Source organism: Ursus maritimus, unplaced genomic scaffold, assembly GCF_017311325.1.
Source record: "Ursus maritimus isolate PB19 unplaced genomic scaffold, ASM1731132v1 scaffold_2, whole genome shotgun sequence".
In the NCBI taxonomy this organism is placed as follows: Eukaryota; Metazoa; Chordata; class Mammalia; order Carnivora; family Ursidae; genus Ursus; species Ursus maritimus.
In genome coordinates, this window is record NW_024424452.1 from 6,298,556 (window position 1) to 6,324,177 (window position 25,622).

The following is a 25,622-nucleotide window of genomic DNA, read 5'->3' on the forward strand; positions in this document are numbered from 1 at the left end:
CTCCTGGGCTCACTTAATTTAGGCAGCTCGTAAGGATTCACCACACTCCCCTTTCCAGCTCAGTTGGCCAAGTCACCATATTTATTGGGTACTTTGGGAACACTGCACTGGCGGAGCTTAGGATCTGGCTGGGGAGCCAGTTTTCCATCCAATGTTTCTCCCATTCCCTTCTCACCCAGCTGAAAATGGGGAGCTGAGCCGGGAATACGAAGAATCCCAGAGCCGGCTCAACCAAATCCTGCGGATAAAGACATCACTGACATCACAGGTGGATGATTACAAGAGGCAGCTGGATGAAGAATCCAAGGTTTGTTTGGGGATGGGGTCGGGGGTGACGGAGCTGTCTTTCTGAAGAAAGTTACAGGTTATAAAGATGTAGAAGGAACATGAAAAATATGATTCAATAGCAAGTTAAAAAGTTAACTATAAGACTATGGTACACCATGTGAATGACTAAATGAAACTGACAAAATTCCATATCCTCGTGGCCAGTAATGGGAACAAAACAAGGAAAACAAACCCTAATGGTCTGGGTTGTAGAAGCAGGTGTCCTTTTCCCCCTTTATTTGCTGCAATGTTGATCCAACGTTGTGTATGTCTAAGCCATGGCCCTGGGGGCCACAGGGACCAGTAAGGCCTCTGATGGGCTCGGCTGCTCCCCGCAGTCTCGCAGTGCGGCCATGGTGAGTCTTGCCAATACCAAGCATGACCTAGACCTGGTGAAGGAGCAGCTGGAGGAGGAGCAGGGAGGCAAGTCGGAGCTGCAGCGCCTTGTGTCCAAGCTCAACACTGAGGTGACCACCTGGAGGACCAAGTATGAGACCGATGCCATCCAGAGGACTGAGGAGCTGGAGGAGACCAAGTGAGTGTCACCCTGCACTGGACAGCAGGAAGGCTGGGGTGGGGCTGGCACTGGCAGGGGGGGCTGACCACGTCAGCCACCGCGGAGGCCAGGGCCATAGCCAGAAGAAGGCAGTTCACAGGCTCCTCTTAAGGGGCGGGGGGGATGCGTGTCTGGATAGCGAAGCCCACTTTGTGCCCTCGGCAGAATACCCAGCCTTCGGGTTCCCTCTTCAAGGCTCTCTATGTCCTCTGCCTTAAAGTGCTCAGCTCCCTGCAGGGAGGTCAGGAGCAGGGTCTCCACCTCCAGGCAGGGCTTCTCTGCCCCTAAAGTACTTGGGAAACTTCCACAGGTCTGGTGGGTCTGGGGCGTGGCCTCTGGGCGATGCTGGGAGGATGCGGACCACACTCAGCATCAAGGGCCCTCACTGCCAGTTCTCCTGCTCTGTGCTAAATGCCTTCAAATCTCGTGAGCTTTCTTCCTCATTTGTAAACTAGAGAAGTGGACACTCTGCTTGACGGGCCTGAGGAAATAAGAGTGGACACGTGAATGTGGCTCTGAGCTGCCTTCTCATATAGGAACAGGCTGGCTTGGTTAGCCATGGGAAGCCCTGCATGTGAGCCTTCTGCAGCAGGCAGGGAGGGGACCCCGGCCTCCTTGCTGGTGCCTCCTGCCCACTGGGGTTTGTGGCGACAAGAGAGCAAGAAGCACAGCGGCCTCCAGCTGACATAAATCTCTTATCAAAAGCTCTTTATACGATGAGCCTCAATCTGTGTGCTGCAGCTCCCATGTCCTGTCCTCCAGCCCTTTTCTATTCTCTGTTGAGAGTGTCTCCGAGCTGCCTGGTCCCACTCCAAAGTTCAGGCTGAATCTCAACCCCTCACCTCTCTCTGCCTGGACCTTCTTCCCCAGACACCTGCAGGGTGCTCGCCTTCCTCTTCCTCTGCTCATGTGTCCCCTTCCCTGCCTTATTTTCTCCATGGTGCTTATGTCTCTGTGTCTATCCCCCATCTAGAGCAGAAGTTTCATGAGGGCAGGGGTCTTGGTCTGTTTCTCTAATGCCTAAAATGATACCTGACACAGAGTAGAAACAATAAATAGTTGTTGGACGGACGGTGACTGCTTCCCTCCAAACACTCTCCATTTCATCTGCATCTTCCCCTCTGTGGCACCGGAGCTCAGCATCACAAACCCAGCCCCCAGCCCATGGGCTCCTCTGTTTTCCTGATGGCCTCTCTTGCCCTCGCCCACAGGAGGAAACTGGCCGCCAGGCTCCAGGAAGCAGAAGAGACAGCTGAAGCTGCCCAGGCCCGGGCTGCCTCCCTCGAGAAAAATAAACAGCGCCTCCAGGCGGAAGTCGAGGACCTCACCATCGACTTGGAGAAGGTCAGGGGGTCAAATGCTCGCTGGGTCCAAGAGACCTCAGGGAGCTGGATGAAACTATCACATGTCTGGGCTTAGCAAGACGAAACAGGTGGTCCAATAGGATGGAGCACAGGGTCTGTATTCAGGCCTCCTGGACATGGGCTCCTGCCCGATCTTAATACTCAACAGGCCACTGTTCAAATAGGTCTGTGATGAGGACAAAACTTAGTCCCGGGAAGTCATGCAACTACTGTCTCTGTTCCCCTTTTCCTCATGCAAACCACAGCCCACACACTTTGTGTGGCTAAATATTGTTTGCATCCCTGGTGCGGACTGATCTGCAAGTCTCCAGGCCGAATTAAATAAGATTTCCACCGGCACATAGCAACCTGGTCTTGGTCTAGACAGGGAATCGTTTCGTGCCAGCAGTGACGGCTACGAAGGCAGAGGGTCATATCCTCGTGAGAGGCTTCAGGAAAATAGTCCCAAAACCTGAAAACCTTTTGCTCCCCGTCCCCGCAATTAAGAAATTAAGCAAAAATTTACAAAATCCAGTATTGCACCACAGCAAATACATAGTTGCCCGACAGTTACAAAAAAGGTGAAAGGTCTATGAAAAATAAGGTCTGAGAAAAATTAGCTTTGATTCACAAGAAAAATAACACCAAAGCCATCCCTGAGTTGAACAATGACATATAACACATATTAGTAAATCACAGAGAAATAGGTAATGGAGAGTTGGGTGAATGTTTTTAAATCTGGGAAGGCTGCTGTGGCCCGATCGCTCATTTTACACCTAAAAAGTTCGAGCCCGGGAAGGTAAGATGGACTGCCCAAGTTTGCACATCTAGTAGTAGAAGCTTAAGAAGTGGGACGCGGCTCTTTCCAGACTCTCTGCCCCTTGCTTGTGCCACACATGTGGAATTATCTCCCAGCCCCCGAGAAGTCTGCGGTCACCAGAGTTACTGGGCAGGGGTGGGGAAGGTAGGGAGGAGGGCAGAGGAGGGGAAGGGGCTGGAAAGTCAGACCCCTGGAGACCATTCCCACCTCTCCCTAGGCCAATGCTGCAGCCGCTGCCTTGGACAAGAAGCAGCGGGTCTTTGACAAGATGCTGGCCGAGTGGCAGCAGAAGTGCGAAGAGCTGCAGGTGGAGGTGGACAGCTCGCAGAAGGAGTGCCGCCTGTACATGACAGAGAGCTTCAAGATCAAGACCGCCTACGAGGAGTCCCTGGAGCACCTGGAGTCGGCGAAGAAGGAGAACAAGACTCTGCAGGGTGAGTCTGAGGGCAGGGGACAAAGACACAGGCAGGGCCTCCTTCCTCTTGAGCGCGTCATGGCTTTGAGCACCTGACACATCGTCGGCACCAACACTGTGTAGAAGCACTCGGGCACTCAGCAACAGGACTTCAAGCAGGTGAGTCACTGAACCTTTCTGTGCCTCAGTTTCCTCACCTGTAAGTTGGGGAGATAGTGCCTTCCTTGTAAGGTTGTGGTGACAGTGAAACAAGATGTGTGAAATCGTCACTCAGTAGAGTGGCTGGCACAAATAAGGGCTCAGTAGATTTTGTGTATTGTAATACACATACTCGTGTAAGATTTCTCACTAACAGGAGGCCTCGGGCTGGAATTTCATTCTGTGGGATGCTATTTGAAGAATGCTGCCTATCTGTTGAGGATCGTTTTGCCATACAGAGATCTGACTGCATTATTTGCTTTTATGGCAGGTGCAAATTACTAATCACAAAATCGGTTGTGCAAGAGATGCCAGTATTTTTATTTTCAAGAACTGTTTTTGGATCCCTGTTCTGCCGAGCAGCAGACGAAATCTCAGTCGATACCCTCAATTTGGGTTAGATGCCTGATGGAGGGTAGAAGCAGATGGTCCCTGACTGTCCCCAAATCTGCCCAAGATCCTAGGAGTCTCTCCCTGGGGAGCTGTCAGCTTACAGGGGAGAATTGTGTGAGCCCAGCATTTGAGGTATCAAGGCTCTGCTTTTGTAACCTCAAAAGTCTAAGTACTAAAGGACCTGAATATAAATACATGAGTTAAGATTAGGAAGGAACAACTAGAACACCCAGGTCAAGGTTGCCTGGACTAGAAGAGGGCAGAAAATAGGAGGGAGGTGATGATGAGGCACTGCTGAGGGCCAGTGGCCCAGGGCCCTGCCTCCTCCCCTACCCACCTCCGTTCCCCATCCACACCCTCCCACCAGCTCCTGGTGCAGATGATAAAACTCTCAGCTAACATAGGGGTTAAGAGCAGAGGAATACGCACCTCACCTGGCAGGTGAAGCACAGGTAAGAAAAAAGACTTGTAAAGCAGCCCCAGCCTGGTGGGAGCCACGGAGGAGAGAGGCCAAGTAGCCTGCCTGGGCAGAGAGGATGTGAAGCAGCATCACACTGTTCCTCGTGGTCACAGAGCAGTGCAGTGGGGAATGTTCCAGAAACAGCCGCTATGTTCAGGGACAGGTGATGGGAAGCCATGTGGGTTACAGGTGTGTCTATGATGCCAGCACAGGTGGACACCACGAGCTGAGACTTCGATGATGCTCTCCAAACCCCACCTGGAACTTAGAAACCCAGGTAGGGGGAGACCCTGGATTAAATGAGATTTCTCTGAACTCAGGGAGGCTTGATGTGGAAATGGAGTTTGGTCAGGGAGTAATCAGGACACTTACATTCCCTGGACACCTCTGGTTGTGGGCTGAGATTTATGATTGCTCCAAGGTGTTGTAAGTCCCTGGGAATTCCTCTGGGCGGGCAACAGAGGTCTCCCAAATGAAGAAGGAGATCAGAAAGGCTCTCATCCTCCCACCTTTTCTTGTGAGGTTGGTTTTCAGACCTGGTGGCTGGGAGGCAGAGGGGAGAAGAGGTTCTCTGAGAAAAGATGGCCCTGAACGAAGGCCTCACAGGCTCAGGGAGTCCTGGGCACTGGCCCCAAAGCTGCTCTGTGCTTGCTCACTCCTCTCTGGGTTTCAGCCTCTCATCTACAAAATGAGGAGTTTGGACCTACTGTTCTCCAGTGTCCAAGCCCTGATGCTCCGTGAGTCTATGACTTGGAGTATATTGCTTCTCTTTAGACACAGTGAGGCTAGGACTGCCTGCTTCTGCCCTGCCACATGCTCTGGCCCTGGGAAGCTGGTGGTCCTCATGTGCCTTACCAATGAGAATATTCCTTCCTCAGAGGAGATAAAGGAACTGATTGATCAACTGGGTGAGGGAGGACGGAGTGTGCATGAGCTACAGAAGTTGAAGAAAAAATTGGAGATCGAGAAGGAAGAACTCCAGGTGGCCTTGGAGGAAGCCGAGTCTTCCCTGGAGGTAAACGCATGGCCATCACCTGGGAGGCTGGACCCTTGGCCAGGGACCACGCACCTACTTGGCCAGAAAGACTGATGTTTATATTCCCGGCAGGTTGAAGAGAGCAAGGTGATTCGAATTCAGCTGGAACTGGCTCAGGTGAAAGCTGACATCGACCGGAGAATCCATGAGAAAGAAGAGGAATTTGAAGCTACAAGGTATAGGGATGAGACGATGGGAGGCTGACTTGAGGTAGCATGATGAAGCAGAGTCCAGAAACCTGGGCCTCTGCCACCCACGAGTCATGTGACCTTGGGCAATTTAGGTGAACACTTTGAAATATAGTACTTTAGTGGTCACAAAACCCCATGAGATAATAACCCATAATAACAATAATAATAATAATAATAATTTAAAAATGGACAAAGGACTTGACTAGACATTCCTCCAAAAAAGGTATACAAATGGCCAATAAGCACATGGAAAGATGCTCAGTATCACTCATCATTACGGAAACGCAAATCAAAACTACAATGAGATTTCACCTCATACCCATTAGGATGGCTACTATCCAAAACACAGAAGATGACAGGTGACGGTGTGGAGAAACTGGAACCCTTGTGCCCTGCTGGGAATATAAAATGGTACAGCTGCTGTGAAAAACAGCATAGAGGCTCCTCAAGAAATTTAAACTAGAATTGACATATGATCCAGCAATTCTACTTCTGGGTATGTACCCAAAAGAATTGAAAGCAAGGTCTTGAAGAGAGATTTGTACACCTGTCTTCATTCAGAAGGGCTACAGCATGAAAGCAACCCAAATGTCCATTGACAAATGAATGGATAAACAAAATGTGGTCTGTACCTACAATGGAATTTTTTTAAAGATTTATTCATTTGAGAGAGAGAGCACACACATGTGCACGCACGAGCAAGGGGAGGAGCAGAAGGAGAGGGAGAGAAGCAAGACTCCCCGATGAGTGCGGAGCCCAACGCAGGGCTCAACGCAGCACTCGATCTCACGACCCTGAGATCACAAACCGAGCCTAAATCAAGAGCCAGATGCCCAACCGATGGAGCCACCCGGGTACCCCCATACAATGGAATTTTATTCAGCCTTAAAAAGGAAGGAAATTCTGACACCTGCTATAATATAGATGAACCTTGAGGACATTATATTAAGTGAAAAAAGCCAGTCACAAAAAGACAGATGCTGTATGATTCCACTTACAGGAAGTGCTTTGAGTAGTCACGGTCATAGAAACAGAAAGTGGAACAGTAGTTGCGAGGGGCTAGGGGAATGAAGGATATGGGGGAGTTAGTGTTCAGTGGGGACATGATTGCAGTTTTATAAGATGAAACGAGTTCTGGAGGTGGATGGTGGCAAGGGTGGCACAGCGTTATATATTTAATACCACTGACTGTGCACCTAAAAATGGTTAACATGGGAAATTTCATGTAACGTGCATTTTCCCACAATAAAAAAATTAGGAAAAATAACCCTGTGAGATAGGTGCTATCATGCTATCTAACAGATGTGAATGATGATAGCTTCCTCATCCCGGCTCCGGGGTGCGGGGAAAATTAAATGAGATGGTAGCTATGAAAGCACATGTTAACCTGCAAAGCCACACAGCTATGTTACTATTAACATTCATGAACCCTTAGAGAACATCCACCACACCATGGAAAAGAATTGATTTGTTGGGGTGCCAAGGACTTGGAGATTTCTTTTTAATCCAGTGTCCTCTGTTGCTGCTTGAGGTTCTAAGAAACTTTTGGACTCAGCACTAGGTTTTGGTTTACAGAAATATGATTTGTTGTGATTCTGAGAAGACCAACACATTTGCAACTGTCCACACTGGCACCCTGCCTAAACTGCCTGTCTGAAATCTCCCCGCACTGCGGCTTCCTGAGTTTACAACATGCCCCACGATCACTCCTAGGGCTGTAGAGAGCCACTGGGGAGAGAAGCCCCATGACTCTGCGGCCATCGGGCTAAACCTGACCCCCACCCTAAATATCTAGCTATGCCACTATGCGGTTTGTGTGTGTGTGTGTGTGTGTGTGTGTGTGTGTGTGTGGTGTGTGTGTGTGTGTGAGAGAGAGAGAGAGAGAGAGAGAGTTTGCAACAGATTTGAGATATAATTTACATACAGTTTGCCCAGGGCAAGGGGAAAATTGAATGGTTTTAAGTTGTGCAATTATCACTACAATTTTAGAACATTTCATTACCCCTCCCCAAGAAAAACCCCATATCCCTTAGTAGTCATGCCCCATTTCTCCCCACCACCCCCACTCCCAGCCGGAGGCAACAACTAATCCAGCCGACAACGTTCTTTGGACTTGCCTGTTCTGGACATGCCGTGTAGTGGACTCATACATTATGTGGGTCTTTGTGACTGGCTTCTTTCAGCAGAATGTTTTCAAGCTTCATCCGTGTTGGAGCACGTGTCAGGAAGTATTTCATTCCTTTTTATTCCTGAATAATATTCATTGTTTGGGCAGGTCACATTTTATTTATTCATCAGCTGATGGACATTTGTGTTGTTTCCACCTTTTGGCTACTATGGATCATGCCCCTACGAACATTCATATACAAATCTTGTGTGGATCTAAGCTTCCATTTCTCTTGGATATAGACCTGGTTCTGGTCGTACGTTAACTCTATGCTTAACTTTTTGCAGAACTGTCAGATTCTTTTCCAAAGCAGTTGCACCATTTTACATTCCCAGCGTCAAGGACTACAGTTTCTCCAGATCGTCTCCAACATTCATCCTTATCTTTTTTCTCACAGCCATCCTAGTGGATGTGAGGTAGTATCATAGCTGATGACGCTGAGCATCTTTCATGTGCTTATTGGCCACATGTGCTCATTATCCGGATAAATGTCTATTCTAGTCCTTGGCTTGTTTTAAAAACCAGGTTGTCTTTTTATTGTTGAGTTGTAAGAGTTCTTTAGATATTCTGAATACTAGACCCTTCCTTTATCAGATATATAATTTGCAAACATTTTCTCCCATTCTGTGGACTGTCTTTTCACTTTCTTAATTTTTTAAAAAGATTTATTTACTCCAGGGGCGCCTGGGTGGCTCAGTTGGTTAAGCATCTGCCTTTGGCTCAGTTCATGATCCTGGAGTCCCAGGATCGAGCCCCACATCTGGCTCCTCACTGAGCCTGATTTTCTCTCTCTCTCTCTCCCTTTGCCCCTCTCCCTACTTCTTTTTCTCCTTCTCTCTCTCTCTCAAATAAATAAATAAAATGTTTAAAAATAAATAAATAAGATAAAGATTTATTTATTCCAGAGAGACAAAGAGAGTGCACAAGCTGGGGGAGGGGCAGGAGAGGGGGAGAATCTCAAGCAGACTCCCCACTGAGCAGGGAGCCCAAAGCAGGGCTCCATCTCAGGACCCTGAGAACACGACCTGAGCCAAAATCAAGAGCCGGACGCTTACCTGACTGAGCCACCCAGGCACCCCACCTTATCACTTTCTTAATGACACCCTCTGAAGCACAAATGATTTTAATTTTGATGAAGTCCAATGTCTCTGGTTTTTTTCTTTTGGTAGCTTGCATTTTAGGAGTCATATCTAAAAACCCATTGCCTAATCTAGTCACAAAGATTTCTACCTATGCTTCCCAGATTGGGTAAGAATTTTATAGTTTTATGGTCTTTGAACCATTTTGAATTAATTTTTGTAGAAGGTGTGAAGTAGGGGTCCAACTTCATTCTTTTGCATGTGGATATCCAGTTGTCACAGAATCACTTTTTTTAAAAAAAAGATTTTATTTATTTGACAGAGAGAGACACAGCAAGAGAGGGAACACAAGCAGGGGGAGTGGGAGAGGGAGAAGCAGGCTTCCCAGTGAGCAGGGAGTCCGATGAAGGGCTCGATCCCAGGACCCTGGGATCATGAGCTGAGCCAAAGGCAGACGATTAATGACTGAGCTACCCAGGCGCCCCACAGAATCACTTTCTGAAAACACTGTTCTCTCCCTACTGAATGGTCTTAGCAACCTTGTTGAAAATGAATTGACTAGGGTTTATTTCTGGATTCCCAATCCTATTCCATTGATCTATAGGCCTGTCCTTATGCCAGGACCATAATGTTGTGGGTTTTTTTTTTTTAAAGATTTTATTTATTTATTCAACAGAGATAGAGACAGCCAGCGAGAGAGGGAACACAAGCAGGGGGAGTGGGAGAGGAAGAAGCAGGCTCATAGTGGAAGAGCCTGATGTGGGGCTCGATCCCAGAACGCCGGGATCATGCCCTGAGCGGAAGGCAGACGCTTAACCGCTGTGCCACCCAGGCGCCCCTGTTGTGGGTTTTTTTTTAAGATTTATTTTATTTATTTGAGAGAAAGAGACAGAGAGCACAAGTGCAAGAGGCAGAGGGAGAGGGAGAGAGAATCTCAAGCAGACTCCATGCCAAGCGCAGAGTCCAACACAGGGCTCAATCTCACAACCCTGAGACCATGATTCAAGATGAAACCAAGAGTCTCAATCCCCAAAAGTGCCACCCAGGCACCCCCACGATGTCGTGATTACTGTAACTTCGTAGTAGCTTTGAACTTGGGAAGTGTGAGTCCTCCAATTTGTTCCTCTTTTTCAAGATTGTTGTGGTTATTCTCGGTCCCTTGGATTTCTGTATAAATTCTAGTATCAGCCTGTCGGCTTCTGCAAAGAAGTCAGCTGGGATTTTGATAGGGATTGCAGTGAATCCCACCTTAACAATATTAAGTCTTCTGATCCATGAACATGATTGTCCTTCCATTTATTTAGCTCTTCTTTAACTTTTTTCAACCTGTTTTATAGTTTTTCTTGAATTTATTTAAGTAAAAGTGAATCAAAATTTTGTTCTCTTCTGAGAATGTTATGACACCTTCTCCCATGTCTAGAAATTGAATTCATCTCTCAAAGTGCTACAAACCCAGTAATGTGCAAGTACACAGAAGGTGTTCAGGGGTGGAGCAGAGGTGAACACAGCATGGGGCAGGTGACAGGATCTTTACGTGCTACCCATTTATCTCCCTCAATGAAACAACTATTTTTTGAATATCTAAATATAGTCCCCTTCGATGAAAGGAGATTAACACAGCTTCTATGAGGGCCTTGTGAAAATGTTCATTACATTGATTACAATAAAATTAAATATAGCAAATACAATCAAGCAATGACTGGTGTTTTAAAGAGAGACATAAATCTGACTGGTACGGCCAAGGCTCACATTTTGTAATTTAAACAACAGGGCTAGCATTTGGGTTTCAATCCTGACTCCATGGTGGGCTACACCTCTGGCATGTTTTTCGTCATCGTGGAGCCTCAGTTTCCTTGCATGTTTTGCATGTTATATGAATTGAGATCCCAAAAGATAGGTGGTAAACATTGACCTTCGTTCCTTTTCCCAAAGAACAATGCTCCCCCACTTACACGTTTAAGGGGAGATAGGGTTTAATTTCAAATATGGTGGCCATATCCATGCCGAAGGTCTCAGACCTCTAATCTAGGGAGGGTAAGCACAGCCTGACCAGCGAGCCCAGCATGCCAAGACCGTCTCTGTTTGGACTTGCAGGAAGAACCACCAGCGGGCAATTGAGTCATTGCAGGCCAGCCTGGAAGCGGAGGCCAAGGGCCGGGCAGAGGCGCTTCGGCTCAAGAAGAAGATGGAGACGGACCTGAATGAGATGGAAATCCAGCTGGACCACGCCAACAAGAACAACAGCGAACTTGTAAAGACCCTGAAAAGGCTACAACAGCAAATCAAGGTAGCAATTTGGGAGGAGGAAGAATTAATGACAAAGTAAGCCATCCCCAAGCCTGCAGGACTCCTGGAAGCTAACTGTATGCATGTCTGCAGCTAGGACAGAGGCATGAAAGTGACAATGTGGGGAGCCTGGCATTCCAGGGAGCAGGAGTCCTGGGGACTCATGCATGAGAGGCCCCAACCACCAAAGTCCATATCCTGGACCACTGAAAAGAGGGAAGAAAACAGGAAAACAGAAAGTTGGGCCTGTCTTGGTTTTGAAAGTCATTTTTGACTTATTAAAAGTGAATTCAGGCACGGAAAAATAAAGAACATAATACACAGCCATATACCCACCACTCATCTTAAGAAATAAGCATAGATTTGAAGACTTCCTTTATCCCCTTCTGTCATCAGGCTAATTTTTCAAGCACCTGTGGCTGGATCCATGCATTCAACACATATTTATTGGAGACCTGCCTGCTCTAGGCACTATATTAAGTGGTAGGGATACAAGAATGCACGCAACAAACAGACATCCCTCCAGATAGGCAACAAACAACAAATAAATAAAATTGTAGTATTAAAAAAGGTGGTAAGTGCTCTAGAGAAATAACAGGACCAGGAGAAGGGAGACGTGGATTAGCCAGCAGGGGTGTAATGGTCAAGGTCATGGAGGAAGGCCTCTGTGAGAAGGCCCTGCTAGAAACACCAGGTGCTCTATCATTGGAAAAGCCTTGACCTCATGCTAACCGCCCACTGGACAAATCTTCTGGACACCTGGGTCCTGGCCAGCTAGGTAGGCCTCAACCAGACCGTGAACTCCCGAAGGGCAGGTCTACACCTTGCACTCTCTTCCTCTGTGGACTCCACCTCCCCACCCTGCCCCAGCTCCCTCCTGAGCCCGGTCCATAAAGGTCAGAGCTTCTCAGGCCTGGCCAGCCCCAGACCATGCCAGGACCCAAAAGGTGGGCTCAGTCCAGGTGCTCTTGCCCCCCAGGACCTGCAGGTCCAGATGGACGAGGACGCTCGGCAGCACGAGGAGCTGCGAGAGCAGTACAACCTGCAGGAGCGGCGCCTGAGCCTGCTACAGACAGAGCTGGAGGAAGTGCGCTCAGGCCTGGAGGGCAGCGAGCGCTCCCGCAAGCTGCTGGAGCAGGAGGTGGTGGAGATCACCGAGCGGCACAACGAGGTCAACATCCAGGTAGGATGGTGGCTTCCTGGGGGGTGCTAGGCCGACTCATAATTGGGGCACTGGGACAAGGCCCGGGTGGTGCCCAAACCTTGTGGGCTTCCTTCAGAACTTAAAGGCAGATAGTGTCCCCATTTGGGAAATCTTCAGAACTCACCTGCAGAGACTTGACTTGTTATGGCAAGAAGCCCATAACACAAAATGTACCGTCTTAACCAAGTTCAGTGCACACACAGTGTGCATGCACACGGCTGCGCGGAGCTTTCAAAGACTCCCAGACGTTCCCTTGGAAATTCTGATCCAGTGGGTTTCTGGTGGGACTCCAGAAATCTAAACTTTTAAATCCAGACTCCTCAGGAGATTCTGATGATTTAGCCAATTTTAAGGATCACCATTATCTTCAGTGTAGCTGAGGACGGAACTTCAGAACTGGAAGGGGTCTAGAATATTCCAAAGTCTGACATTCACTTTTCAAATGAAAAACCGTGACCCAGAGAGTTGAGTGGCGTATCCACGGTCAGCAGTGGGGACCCCCATCTACTGCTGGTGGTAATACCAGTACCGCTGATAGTGCAATCCTTTACCAGCACAGCTTAATTCTTACTAAGCATCTCATGTGAATTCACCAAAAGAAAAAATGTGCATGGGACATACAAGGATTATAACCCCATTTTAGAGATAAGACCAAAGCCTAGAGGTAAAGAATTTACCCACGTAGGTGGAAGTACTGGGGCTTGAACCTGGGTTTTCCCAGCTCTGAGTTCAGGATTATTCTAGAGCTGCCACCCATCCCAGGCCTAAATGACATTATTCCTGGACTCCTTGTGACACAAGTTCTGCTCTAAAACCCAGAGAAAAATGCTGGGAGAGACCCTACCCCAAGCAGGGAGCCCAGGGCCATTTCCTGTTGGGGAGTCTGGCAAATGTGTCTGGGAGAGGGTTGTGTTTCTTTCCTGGACATGGAAAGGACTGTGCAGACTTCTGGCTCACAGTGATGTCTTCATTTTCTCCTCTAGAACCAAAGCCTCCTTGTGGTCAAGCGCAAGCTGGAGTCAGATGTCCAGCGCATCTCCAATGAGCACGAGGAGCTCATCAGTGAGTTCCGCTCGGCCGACGAGAGGGCCAAGAAAGCCATGACTGACGTAAGTGTGCACGCTGCCTGGGGCTGGTGGAAAAGGCCTGGGCACTCCAGGCCAAGCTGCCTGCTGAAGACCAGGCCACCCCCGGCAGGGAAGGCTACCCCAACCACTCAAGGGTCACTCTGCAGCAGGGCCCTGCCAGTAGGACTGTGGTCCTTGCTCTGAGGAGTCTGGAGGCTTTTCTGAAAAGCCAAATACATGAAAGTAAGGAAAAACTACAAGCTACACGTGAGGGTGTGAGAGATCTGTGCTTGAGGCCTGGGGCCTGGGTCAAAGGAGCCACTGAAAGTGAGCTTTTCTGGGCAGGCCTTTTGGCAAGGAGGAGCATTAAACCAGTCTTGAGGAGAGCATTAGTGAAAGGAAGATGGGTGCTGTGTCCAGGGACTCAGGGGCAGATTCAGCAGGNNNNAACGTGCTGCCAGTGGTTTTGCCCCAATATCCCTTTGAGTATTCCCATAACCTTGAGTGGCAGAAACCATGTACCCAACTTTAAAGATGAGGGAATACAGATTTTATTGCCAGGTTGCTTTCACTTGATTGAAATGCCAGGAGCTCAGGAATATTGCTGCTTTTATTGGTGCTATGTCGGGAGAGCACAGACCCACACCCAGCATACAGATTTTCTATGAATATCTGTGGAATGAATACAAGGATGAGAGGGTAAAGTGACTTGCTGAAGGCCACACAGGGGCCAGATGCAGACCTTTGTCTTCCTCCTCCAGACCTGTGCTTTTCCCACCCTCTGTGCTGTGTGCCTCGTGGAGGAGACAGCAAAGAGGGGCTGGAGAGCCCCAGGCTGGTGGAGTCTACGGAACTGGGGGGCCTGGTTGTGCGTGCATGAGCCTGCCTCCTCCCCTTTCACTCGGAGGGCCACAGGAACATGGGGCACCCCCTCTACCAAAACCCAGCAGCACATGAGCGAGGTTCTCCTCATCCACCACTCGGTCTCCCAGAGACCGGAGGACAAGGTCCCTCATCTCTCAGAAGCACTGTGAGGCTGCATGGGAACCCAGCTCCAGCCCCCCGTCCTCTCCCCTCCCACAGGCTGCCCGCATGGCGGAAGAACTCCGGCAAGAGCAGGACCACTGCATGCACCTGGAGAAAATCAAGAAGAACTACGAGATCACCATCAAAGACTTGCAGGCCAAGATGGAGGAGGCTGAGCAGCTGGCCCTGAAAGGAGGGAAGCGCACGATCATGAAGCTGGAAGCCAGGGTGAGGGCACCCCTGAGCTCAGCCAGGACAGAGAAAGGGCAGAGGTGGCTGGGCAGGGGCCTTTTCCCAAAAACACCAAGCCCAGCGCTTGATGAGGAGTTGGGTTACTCAAATGCTAGGAAGGGAAAGGAAGTTGAGACAAGAGCTGTAATTTATTTATACAAAGGGCTCCACTTCTCCTCCTTCTCCCCCTACCACCTTTCCCCCAGAATGTGCGTCACCCCCAAGCAGGGCAGTTCCCAGGATTCTTCCTCCGTCTCTGCTCCCGGTCTGTTTCCCACATTGTTCCTCCCTTATTACTTACTTAAAACAAGCCTTAGTCTTCACCATGGGGTGTCAGAGCTAGAGGGGCCCAGGAGGTTTGGCCCCTGCCTCCCCCACTTCCCAGAGGAGGAAACTTGAGGCTCAGGGAAAGGGACACATGTGACAACCGCAGCAGGTGCATGAAAGGCAGAACCCACCTGACCCCCCTGGCCACAGCTTACCTGCTCTCCTCTGGGGAGGAAGTGGACATGGCAGCCATGACACCCCCACCCAAGGCCACTGAGCTCCCAAGTTCAAAAACCTGCGTTCCCTCAGCCATGTTCCTCTCTTCCTCCCTCAGATCAAGGAACTAGAGACCGAGCTGGATGGTGAGCAGAAACAGCACGTGGAGACGGTCAAGACACTGCGCAAGAATGAGCGCCGCCTCAAAGAGCTGGTCTTCCAGACGGAGGAGGACCACAAGACCAACCAGCGCATGCAGGAGCTGGTGGAGAAGCTGCAGAACAAGCTGAAGGTCTACAAGCGGCAGATCGAAGAAGCGGTAGGTGCTCGCTGTGCGTCCCTAATACACCTCCCTTCCCAGCCCAGGTCTCAAGACTTGGTTAGAATTAACCACAGGGAATCAGGTATCAGCCAAAAGACAATCCCTGAGAGCTTTATGTTCGTGGCACTTGGTTCTCACTATCGTGTTGGAAGCAGACTGGATACTATACACTGGAGATAAGAACATGTAGAAAATGGAAAGATCCCCTAAGAACACCCGTGCTAACTAGGGTGCCCACTGCAAGGTGTGCTCCAAAACCGGGAAGGTCTTGGCTGCCTTTGTCCTGCTTCTGCTGCCCCTTGTGGCCTCTGCCAGGATAACTTCTCCCTCCGGCTCATCCTGTGAGACACAAGACCATTCCCTTCTTTGATCCTCCCAACACAAGGCGGGAAGACTGATATTCTTAGTCTGTTTCACAGGTGAGGAAACAGCCCAGAGTGGGGTATTTATGTTATGTTAGTAATCGTTAAAATCCGAGTCAAATGGTTAGCAAATGATGGCTTCGAGTCTCAACCCTAAACCACACGTCCACCTACCGGCACCAACCACCCCTCCATCCCAACCCCGACATAGATATTGACCCTGCCATTGTTTGCTGCCAGTTCTGGGGCTACCACACTGAATCCATCAGCCACTCACACAACCAGTGCCTTTCCCGAAAGGCTCGATAAAGACCAGGCTTACTGTTAGTGTGGTTCTAACGAAAACATCACTACGACTCTCCTGGGGAGACGAGGGGATGGGAGATGTGTGGTGGGGGCCAGGGAAAGCATTAAACCCACATCTTTCATAGTGGGGCACCACTAGCTGATGCCTAAAACCACAGATGACAGAAGCAGTAACAGAGCACATTGTATTTAGAAATACGGATGTCAAGGACAAAAAAGAATCATCTGAAAGGACTGAAAGCCTGGACTCTTACATGTCTGTGTAGAACTGATAACGAGGCACATTTAACCAGAAGCAGCCAGGTCTCCACCCTGATTTCCACCATGCCTTTGTCACAGGAGGAGCAGGCCAACCAGACCTTGGCTCGCTACAGGAAGACAGTGCACGAGCTGGATGACGCTGAGGAGCGGGCCGGCATGGCAGAGACCGCCCTGAACAAGCTGCGCACCAGACACCGCGTGGCTGGCAAAGGCATCACCTCCGTGGAGATCATCCAGGTGTCCAAGACAGGCTCCTCCAAAACCCTTTCTGAGGAGTGACGCTCTCCACGTTCCAGCCCACAGCCAGTAGGTACGGACTCCACTCTCGATGCCCGTGCCCCAAATTTCCTTCCCTGCTCCTGCTTTGCTCCTTCCGACTCGACGTTTCCTGTCTGCTGTGCCCTGACCTCACACCATGGGAATTCCAAAGCTCCCCGGTCCCTTCAGCTGCACCACTCCCTCTCTGCCTTCTCGAAGCCCTCGGGCGTGGCGCTGTCCACCTGTAACACAGGTGCTGGGGGTCATGATGCTCCCCCATCTGGGTGGAAGCTCTTTGAAGACAGGTTCCATGTCTGATGCCCCTTGACATTAGGCCTGGCAGACAGGTGCTAATGCTTGTTTCCACTGGAGAACCATAGGGACATTTGCAAGCTTACAGCCAGTGTGTATTCATCCTTCACAGCCCCACAATATCATTATTCCTGAGGATTTCATCAATACTGGTTGAATTTAGATTTCTTACATTAATAACTATAGTTGCAGCTACCATTTCTGAGCACTGTCCCATAGGAGACCATGTAAAAGAGTCCTTTCTTATTTTCTTTAACTCAGAATCGACTGAGAAAAAAAATGTAGGAGACAAATATATAAAAGTCAAAATGCTATAGTTTTATTATAGTTCTAGATTAAGAATTTAATGGGTATCCAAGGGATTAAAGGTACCTGCCGAACTGAACCACCACAGCCCAGCTCCACAAGGAGCAACCCCCACTCCAAGGGGAGGGACGACCAGAACTCATCAAACCTACAGGCAGATCCAAAAGGAGAGACCAGATGGGGTTCATCCCCTCCTTCCTGGTTCCTGCTTCTAAACACAGGATAAATCACTCCTCTTCCCATGAATGGAGCAAGGGAAAGATGAGGAAAGAGGCAAAGAACATTATTCTGGAGCAGTGGTTCCCCCAAAACGCGGTCCTTTTGAGCAGCAGCATTATCAGCACCTTTGGGCCTGGGGTACCTAACTGGGCCTGGACTGCATACAGGCCATTGTTAGAAATGCAAATTCTTATGCTTCACTCCAGACCTACTGAATCAGAAGTTATTGGAGGCGGGCCCAGCGTCTGCGGTTTAACCAGCCCTACGGTGATCAGATGTATGGTCGGGTGTGTTAGAGCCAAGGCCGTAGCAGAAATCTCCCCTTACAGAAACGCAGAGCCAGGGAACAGAGGCTTCTCCGCCTTTTACCAGAACTAGGCACGTGGTAATGTTTTTCACTATCTTATTCATCCTGTGGTAAGGAGATATATAAATATCTCCATTTGTCAGGTGAGGAAAATGAGCTCAGAGAAATTCAGTGACTTGCTCATGGTCATACAAGCCTTGTGCTGTGGAAAGGCAAGCTGTCTTTTATTTTAATTACTGCGGAGATGAATAAGGCTGCCCTCTGTTTAGGATTAAGTAGGACAACTCAAGATCAAGGACTTGGTTTAGGTTGGGAGGGAATGGGGCTGAAGTCTCAGTGTACTGATGGTCCAGCCTCCATGGATTATGAGAATTTTCTTCTGGTCTTGTGTGTGCACATCCAGATGGATGTGTAAGGTTCCCCACTCACAGCTCTCTTCCAGTACTGGGTCAGTTTGGGTTTTAGTCAAAAGTGATAACCCCACTGACCTTTGAATTCAAGCTAAGACTTTTCTTATCATTTGGTTAGGGAGGAAACAAAAGATAGGAGATAATCTTTTTCTTAATTCTCTAATTCTTAAGTAATGGTTAGCTCAAGAAGTTAAGGAAACCAGAGGCTTGCCTTTGGATGAATACTACAATTAACGTATAACCATCTCCTTTTGGGGCAAAACCCTGCAAGGAGTCCCTTCTGTTGAACTCTCACTTTGGCGGGGGTTACTCAGGAGGCTCCCTGTGCCACCCAGACTCCGGAGGTAGTTCACTCCTTCCACTTGCTAAATCTCAGCCTCCAGGATTAGCCATCTTGTGAAACAGATCCTCTGCCCTGGCTTAGTGACTGTTTATTCCTGGGGTGCTAGTCTTGGTCCAACAGCTCTGTCTCCACACCACAAGGCCACCGTCCTGCCAACGGCACCCAGAGGTGATGAGCCTCTTTTATCCCATTTCCCCTTGTTGGTCACAGGGCTAGATACGCCATCAGTAGCCAGGAGATGTCTTAAACAAATTAGTACATGAGTCAACACTGAGCCAAGACCCCACAAGAGTTTAGTTTTCCAAAGTGGCTTTATATTCAGTTCCACAAATATTGACCAAGCTCTGAATATGGACTAGGTCTGGACTCTGAGATACAGAGATAAATAATGAATAAGAAAGAATGTCCTCCCTTGTGGAGCTCAGAATCTGGTGGAGAAATAGAAGCACACATCACCACAAGGCTGTGAGTGAATGTTCTGTGATGCTGTGTTGACATCTCACAGGGGAGGATGACAGGGGAGGAGTGACTAGTTTAAACTGAGGTGGCTGGGTAGAGCAGCTCCCTGGAGGAAAAAGTCTAAGAAAAGTCTAAGGCAGTGCCACTCAGTGAGTGGTCCATTTGTTACCTGCCCAGGACAACAAAAGTACAGAAACTGAGAGGAAGTTTATCAACATTTTTACAGCAATTGATACTGCCATGACATCCAGATGCATGATCAAAGTATTTTATAAAAGTATTGTTTCTGAGATTAAGTAAAATAAATGAAAAGAACAAGTTTTTAATGGAAATTAAAAAGAATAAGTAAAATTAATCCCTCACCAGATAGGGAAGGAAAGAAAGGAATTCCAGATAGAAGACCCAACATATGCCTAAGCGCAGGGGTCAGATGCATACAAGGGAAGAGCGTGACTAGGGAAGAGGAGCTCAGAAAGAGGGGAGAGTGCTGGATGCAGTGGGAGACGAAGCTAGCTGGACAGGCATGCTTGAGGATGTGAAGAGCCCCATTGGGTACAAGTATCCCATAATTTCCCTAGGGAAATCTTGCTTAGTTTTTAAATCCATGTGTGGGATGTAATGAGCAACTTTTCTTTCTCGGGAGGACATATCACAATGGCAAAACAAGCCTGTGGGCCCCTCATGAGACACCACAGGCAGGCTCGTGGTGAGCACTGTATCCCTGGGGACCACACTCCAGCCCTCTCAATGGCCTGTATGCAGTCCAGGCCCAGTTAGGCACCCCAGGCCCAAAGGTGTCTCTAACCTTCACAACCTCACATAGAATGAACCAGCTCTGATCCAATAATGGTGTCCATTATGAGGAAGGAAGCCTGTGCAGCTGCAGCCCATGCATCTAGGGGACACCGTCTCTCCAGCAAGAAGGAGGCAAAGATGTCAGAACTCTTGGCTCTGGTCCACAAGGATTTTCTCACCCTCTCTCTTTCTTCCTTCCAGGGTGACACAGATCTCAACAGCAGACCATTGAGAGGAAAAACGTATGAAAATAGAAAACTGGATATCCTGAGAATGTTTACTATGCAAAAGAAAGTACAAGTCAGAAAGAGACAGGTGCGACAGAATAAAGATAGCTGTGGGGGAAAAGGGTTTGAGTATGTAAATACCCAGCCATTTGAAGAACTAAAATTAGTGTGGCTTCTCTGACACTGCATCAAGCTGTGTAAGCACTTGGATAGCAGTAACAGTGGGTCTGTTTCAGTTGAGATCCTACATGTTCATGTCAAAGACGGAATATGTAATGTCTGTGTGCCCTGGCTGTTTTCTAGAAGTAATTCCTCCTGTGGACAATTTTAATGCCCTGTCCCAATACAGCTTAAATAAAAGAAACATGAAAAACAGACTGGAGATTGTTTGTAAGGGAAGAAATTTTATTTTTCTAAGGCTTCTAAATCCAAAGGCAATTTTTACAATATGTCCGAATTCTGTTTTATCCCTATATCCTCATTCACAGGCTTATTTCTTTCGGAAACCATGAGAATTATGCAGTCTTGGTGAGGTTCACTGCAAATTTTGAAAGGGTAGACCACAGATACGAAAACGAACCAGGTTCCATAAAGCTGAGAAAACTACAGAATCCCTGAATGGATGTTACAGGATCCATCCAGGCTAAAGACCCACAAGGCCCCGACATGCTCTACCTTGACATCTCCCAGGATGAGCAGACACAGGCAAATTTTCCTTAAATCACGATTTAAATTCTTCCTTAAATCAAGTTGAGACCTGCCCCCTGGCGGCATCTACTTGTTAACCCTGGTTTTGATACCTAGGACCCTGCAGAACGACCTCCATGGCAGACAGTTCTCATGTCCCTCCAAGATTTCTCTTCTCCAAGGCTGAATATTCCTGGGTCCTTCAACCCTCCCAAGAGTGAGAGGGCTTCCGTTGTCACCTTTAACATCCTGGACCCTGTTCCTCCCCTTGCTTTCCTAGTCTTTGGAGTGCAGGATTGGAGGAGACAGCACCATGAGGGCTCCCTGCCAGTGCACAGCCCTCAGACGGCACCTCCCCCCAACTCCCTGGAAATGGTGTCTTCCCTTTGAGTTTAAGCACTCTGATCTCTCTCCAGTGCCCTGGCAGACAGAAATCATTGTTCAGCTGGTAAAGGAAGGGATATTAACATTCCGTTGGTGACTCCCACTCTCTCTCCACACTAGCCCATTTCAGCCCTGTGGTGGTTCTACACCTGGCACTCTCTAGACAGCTCCAGAGGGAACCCACTCGGTTCCTTCCGTACAAATGGATCAAATGAGAAGACACTGCCCTCTGGCGGTGGGGTCTCCAACTGCTTTGTGTGAATATCCTGGGAGGCACCAAATCACACAAGTAGAATTACACATACTGGAATTTTAGGGCTCAAAGGGATAGTCAGAGGGTGTCTAGTCCAACTCTCAGCCAATTGGAGATTCCCATCCATAACATCCCTGAAAAAATGGTAATCCAACTTGGATCGGAATCCTTCCCACTGCCGTTTTGACTGACAATCATGGCTCAAAGTAAAATTGAGCCTGAATATGTCTCCCTGCCTTTTGCCCTCATTTGGAGCTACTCTTCCACCTCTGTAATTACATAAAATAAGTCTAGTTCTTATACTTTGAAGTCAGACAAATACGGGTTCCACTTTCTCAGCAGTGAGACTGTGGGCAACTTAACCTATCTCACCTCCTGTTTTCTCAACTGTTAAATGAGGAATAATAACAGTAGCTGCCTCTTAGGAATGTAAAGTTTAAACAAGATAACCTGGCACAGAGCCTATTATGCACAACACTTAGACGCTTGCCAAGCTTCTTCTAGCATTCTGTAGGACTTAACACTTGATCTCCCAAAGGAGGCTTGGCCTGGCCTGTCAGTCTGGCAGCCGACAGCAACGAGTCTCTTACTGGAGAAATGCAAGGGGATTTCCATGAAGTTTTAAGACCTCACCATCATTTCCCGGTGGATAGTCTACCCACGGTCTCCCCACATGTGGAGAATTTCAGAGCAGCTCCTCACTTTGCTGGAGGGGTTGGGCGGGGCGCAGATGTTGGTGGGCTTAGTGACTTGCCCAACACCAGTTAACAGCAGAGCTAAAAATTCTTCGTTGGGTGGAACGAGGAAAGGTTTCTGATCCAGTATTTATAAGAAAATGGCTTTCATTTAGCCACATGTGCTATTTTTGCCTAAGGACGTGTAATTTCAGAATGGCTTGAAGGTCTAAAAGGATATATTCTATGGCCTTGCAAAATAATAGCATTAATTAGTATCCATGAAGACCAAAATCAGGGCACTGGCACCAGGTTCTGCAGAATAAATGGAGCAAAGGGGTTTTGCTAAACGTTTTGGGCTAGCTTTCAAGGCTGCTAAATTTTGTGTCTCTGATTATATTAACTGTACTTTCTTTTTTTTTTTTTTTTCTGTATTCTTGATACTCTGCCATCTGGGGCCTCCCTGACTGAGGAGACACTGCCTCTCCCAGGGCTAGCCAATTCTTACAGATAGCGAACGGCTTTCATACAGACTAACCAATCCAGAGCCCATACTCCAAATCTCCTCCTCTAGTTTGCTCTTATATCCTCGGAGGCATTATTCCTCTGCCCTAATCATCCCAGGGCCAGATACGAGACAACTAGGGACAGCTCCTATACTCCGGAGTCTACTGAAATTATTCAAACTAGCCAATCCTAAGCCTGCTCACCTTGCCCCACCCATTCCTTCCCACAAAAACCACAATAAAGACTTGTGTGCATGCTTTCCCTTGCTGCTCCTGCCTCCTGGCCTCCACCAGCACTTCCTCACATGGCCCTGAGTGTCATGCCATGCCATGCCATGCCTCCTGTTTCTACAGATGGGTCTGTGAGTGTAAAAACTTCCTTTGTGACAATCATTTCCATATCTGTATGTCTAACTACATCTGATTAAAACAAATCCCGGATACATTAAAAAATACCAATTATCTTCCCCCTCCTTTCACATGTGAACCAATCCTGGGGCCCTATAGGGAAGCCAGCAAGTCTGGGTCTTGCCAAGGACCACACCCTTGGGGCTTCCTGAAATCACAAAATCATCACAAAGACCCCTTGACCCTTTCACCTATAAGCTACCAGGAATTGGGCTGGAGATCTGTTGTGAAAAGGTCAAACTTGAGTCACAGTAAAATCCCAAGACTGGAAGGAAACCTGCTGGCTGTTATAAGGGATTCTTCTTCCCTCTACTTCCTGAACCCTGGCTTCGACTCACAAAAAAATGTATCCTGTAGCCTTGGAGCATTGATTCCATAAAACTTTTCTCTACACATATTTTTAAAAACCACAACTTTTAAATATAGGCAGCAGAACAGTAATCAGGCATTTAGACCAAGGGGAAAAGTGTATTATGAGCATTAGGTTTAGCAATTAGGAAGGCTACTGTGGGAATAGGTACAGGAGAGGCACTCAGCCCAGTCGTGGAAGATAAGGGAAGGCATTCTGGAGGAAATCATGTCTTCGCTGAAGCCTAAGTAGAAGTAGGAATTGCTCTCCCTCAAAGGGGAGGGAGAGCATGTGGGAATGGACAGCGGGAGTGGGGAGGACCAGCCAGAGTGTGCTTGGTAGCGGGGAGCAGCACATGAGCAACAGTGGCACGAGCAATAGAGGCATTCAGTGATCTTACGCGTCAACCCCTGCACTCACAGACGGTTCTGGAATTAGTGCAGGGTGAGCAACCCAGGTCTCCACCTTTCCATACTACTCTTCTCTTGGGTCTGTCAAGACAGTTGCCACAGCTCTAACCGTCCTATCTTCCCACAACCATGTTTAAGACAGGGAAAAAATAAAGACTTCCTCACCATCCTTTTTATCAGGGAGCATATTTATTCCCGGAAGCTCCCGAGGAGACTTCTTGAGTCCTGATTGGCAGAAATGGGCCACACACCCATCCCTAAACCAATTAGTAGCAAGTGGCAATGCAGTTGCCACATAAGGCAAGGAACATCTGTGGCTCATTCCCAGGGTTAGGGAAGGTCCTGGCTTCCCTAAGAGCCACCTGAACAAAAGCAGTGGAGCCAAGAGGGTAAAGGTGATGACGTGTGGATAGCGAGAGTGTCTGTCACACAGAGGACACGGTGAGAGATGAAAGTAACAGAGCGTGGGAGACCTTGATGACTTGTCATGGAGTGTGGACTTTATTCGGAGGGCAAGAGAGGTTTGTCATAATTCAATTCAGATTATGCATTTTGGGCAGGGAATACAACATAAGCAAAGTTGTGTCCCACCCACTGCATCACACCAGAAGACACGTGATGTCAATTTGTGCCACCGTTTGTGATGTTAAGTTTGACAGTTGATTAAGGTGGTGTCCACCCCACCTAACGAACATTCTACAAAATAATTGGTGTGGACTCTTTAAGATTGTCAATGTTATGAAAGGCAAAAAAAAAAAAATGGCTAAGGAGCTATTGCATATTAGACTACAGAAACATGACAATTAAATTCAGCAAATAATCTTGGATTGGCTCTGGGATCAAGAAAAAGAAATTGAGCGGTGCCTGGCTGGCTCAGTGAGTGGAGTGTGTGACTCTTGATCTCAGGGTTGTGGGTTCCAGCCCCATGCTGGGTGTGTAGAGATTACTTTAAAAAATTAAAAAATCTTTAAAGAAAAAAAAGAAATTGCTAGAAAGAACATTATTGGTGAAATTTGAATATGAACTTATAACAAACTTATAATTATATATTATATAATTAAGTTTTATAATTAACTTATGTTAATTATTTTGATAGTAAATAATAATACTGGAGTAATGTTAAATGTCCAGAATGTGATCGTTGTGTTATGATTATGTAAATGAAGGTCTTTGTTTTTTTGGTTTTTGTTCTTTAAAGATTTTATTTATTTATTTGACAGAGAGACAGAGCACAAGCTGGGGGGAAAGAGAGGACGAAGCAGGCTCCCCACTGAGTAGGGAGCCCGATGCTGGGCTCAGTCCCAGGACCCTGAGATTATGACCTGAGCTGAAGGCAGAGCCTTAACTGACCCACCCAGGAACCCCAATGAAGTCCTTGTTCTTCAAGATACACACCGAAGTATTCAGGGCTGAAGAGCCACGATGTCTGTGACTTACAAATGGCTCAACAAATAGGGGCACCTGGGTGGCTCAGTAGGTTAAGTGTCCAACCCTTGGTTTGGCTCAGGTCATGATCTCAGGGTCATGAGATTGAGCCTCACATGAGGATCCACACTCAGCTGAGAATCTGCTGGAGACTTTCTCTCTCTCTCTCTCTCTCTCTCTGCCCCTTCCTCAGCTTGTGGTCTTTCTCTCTCTCTCTCTCTGCCCATCCCCCTGCTTGTGGTCACTCTCTCTCCTCTCCTTCTCTCTCTCTCTCTAATAAATAAATAAATCTTTAAAAAAGAAAGAAAGAATGAAAGAAAGCAGTGGCAGCTGATGGATACCAGATGAAGGAACTCA

The 25,622-nt window shown here is 47.9% G+C and overlaps 1 protein-coding gene across 1 annotated transcript in view; it reads left to right on the forward strand.

Moving 5' to 3' along the window:
* Positions 1–20,535, forward strand: part of LOC103669982 (myosin-16) — a 63,097-nt gene extending 42,562 nt beyond the window's left edge. The window contains exons 31-43 of the mRNA XM_040634785.1: positions 180–307; positions 666–862; positions 2,095–2,227; positions 3,264–3,480; positions 5,391–5,527; positions 5,621–5,724; positions 11,080–11,272; positions 12,251–12,454; positions 13,459–13,584; positions 14,626–14,796; positions 15,401–15,601; positions 16,612–16,843; positions 20,144–20,535. Coding sequence (XP_040490719.1) covers positions 180–307; positions 666–862; positions 2,095–2,227; positions 3,264–3,480; positions 5,391–5,527; positions 5,621–5,724; positions 11,080–11,272; positions 12,251–12,454; positions 13,459–13,584; positions 14,626–14,796; positions 15,401–15,601; positions 16,612–16,812 — 2,012 coding nt within the window. The 3' untranslated portion in view covers positions 16,813–16,843; positions 20,144–20,535. The remainder of the gene's footprint in view (positions 1–179; positions 308–665; positions 863–2,094; positions 2,228–3,263; positions 3,481–5,390; positions 5,528–5,620; positions 5,725–11,079; positions 11,273–12,250; positions 12,455–13,458; positions 13,585–14,625; positions 14,797–15,400; positions 15,602–16,611; positions 16,844–20,143) is intronic.
* The last annotated feature ends 5,087 nt before the right edge of the window (positions 20,536–25,622 follow it).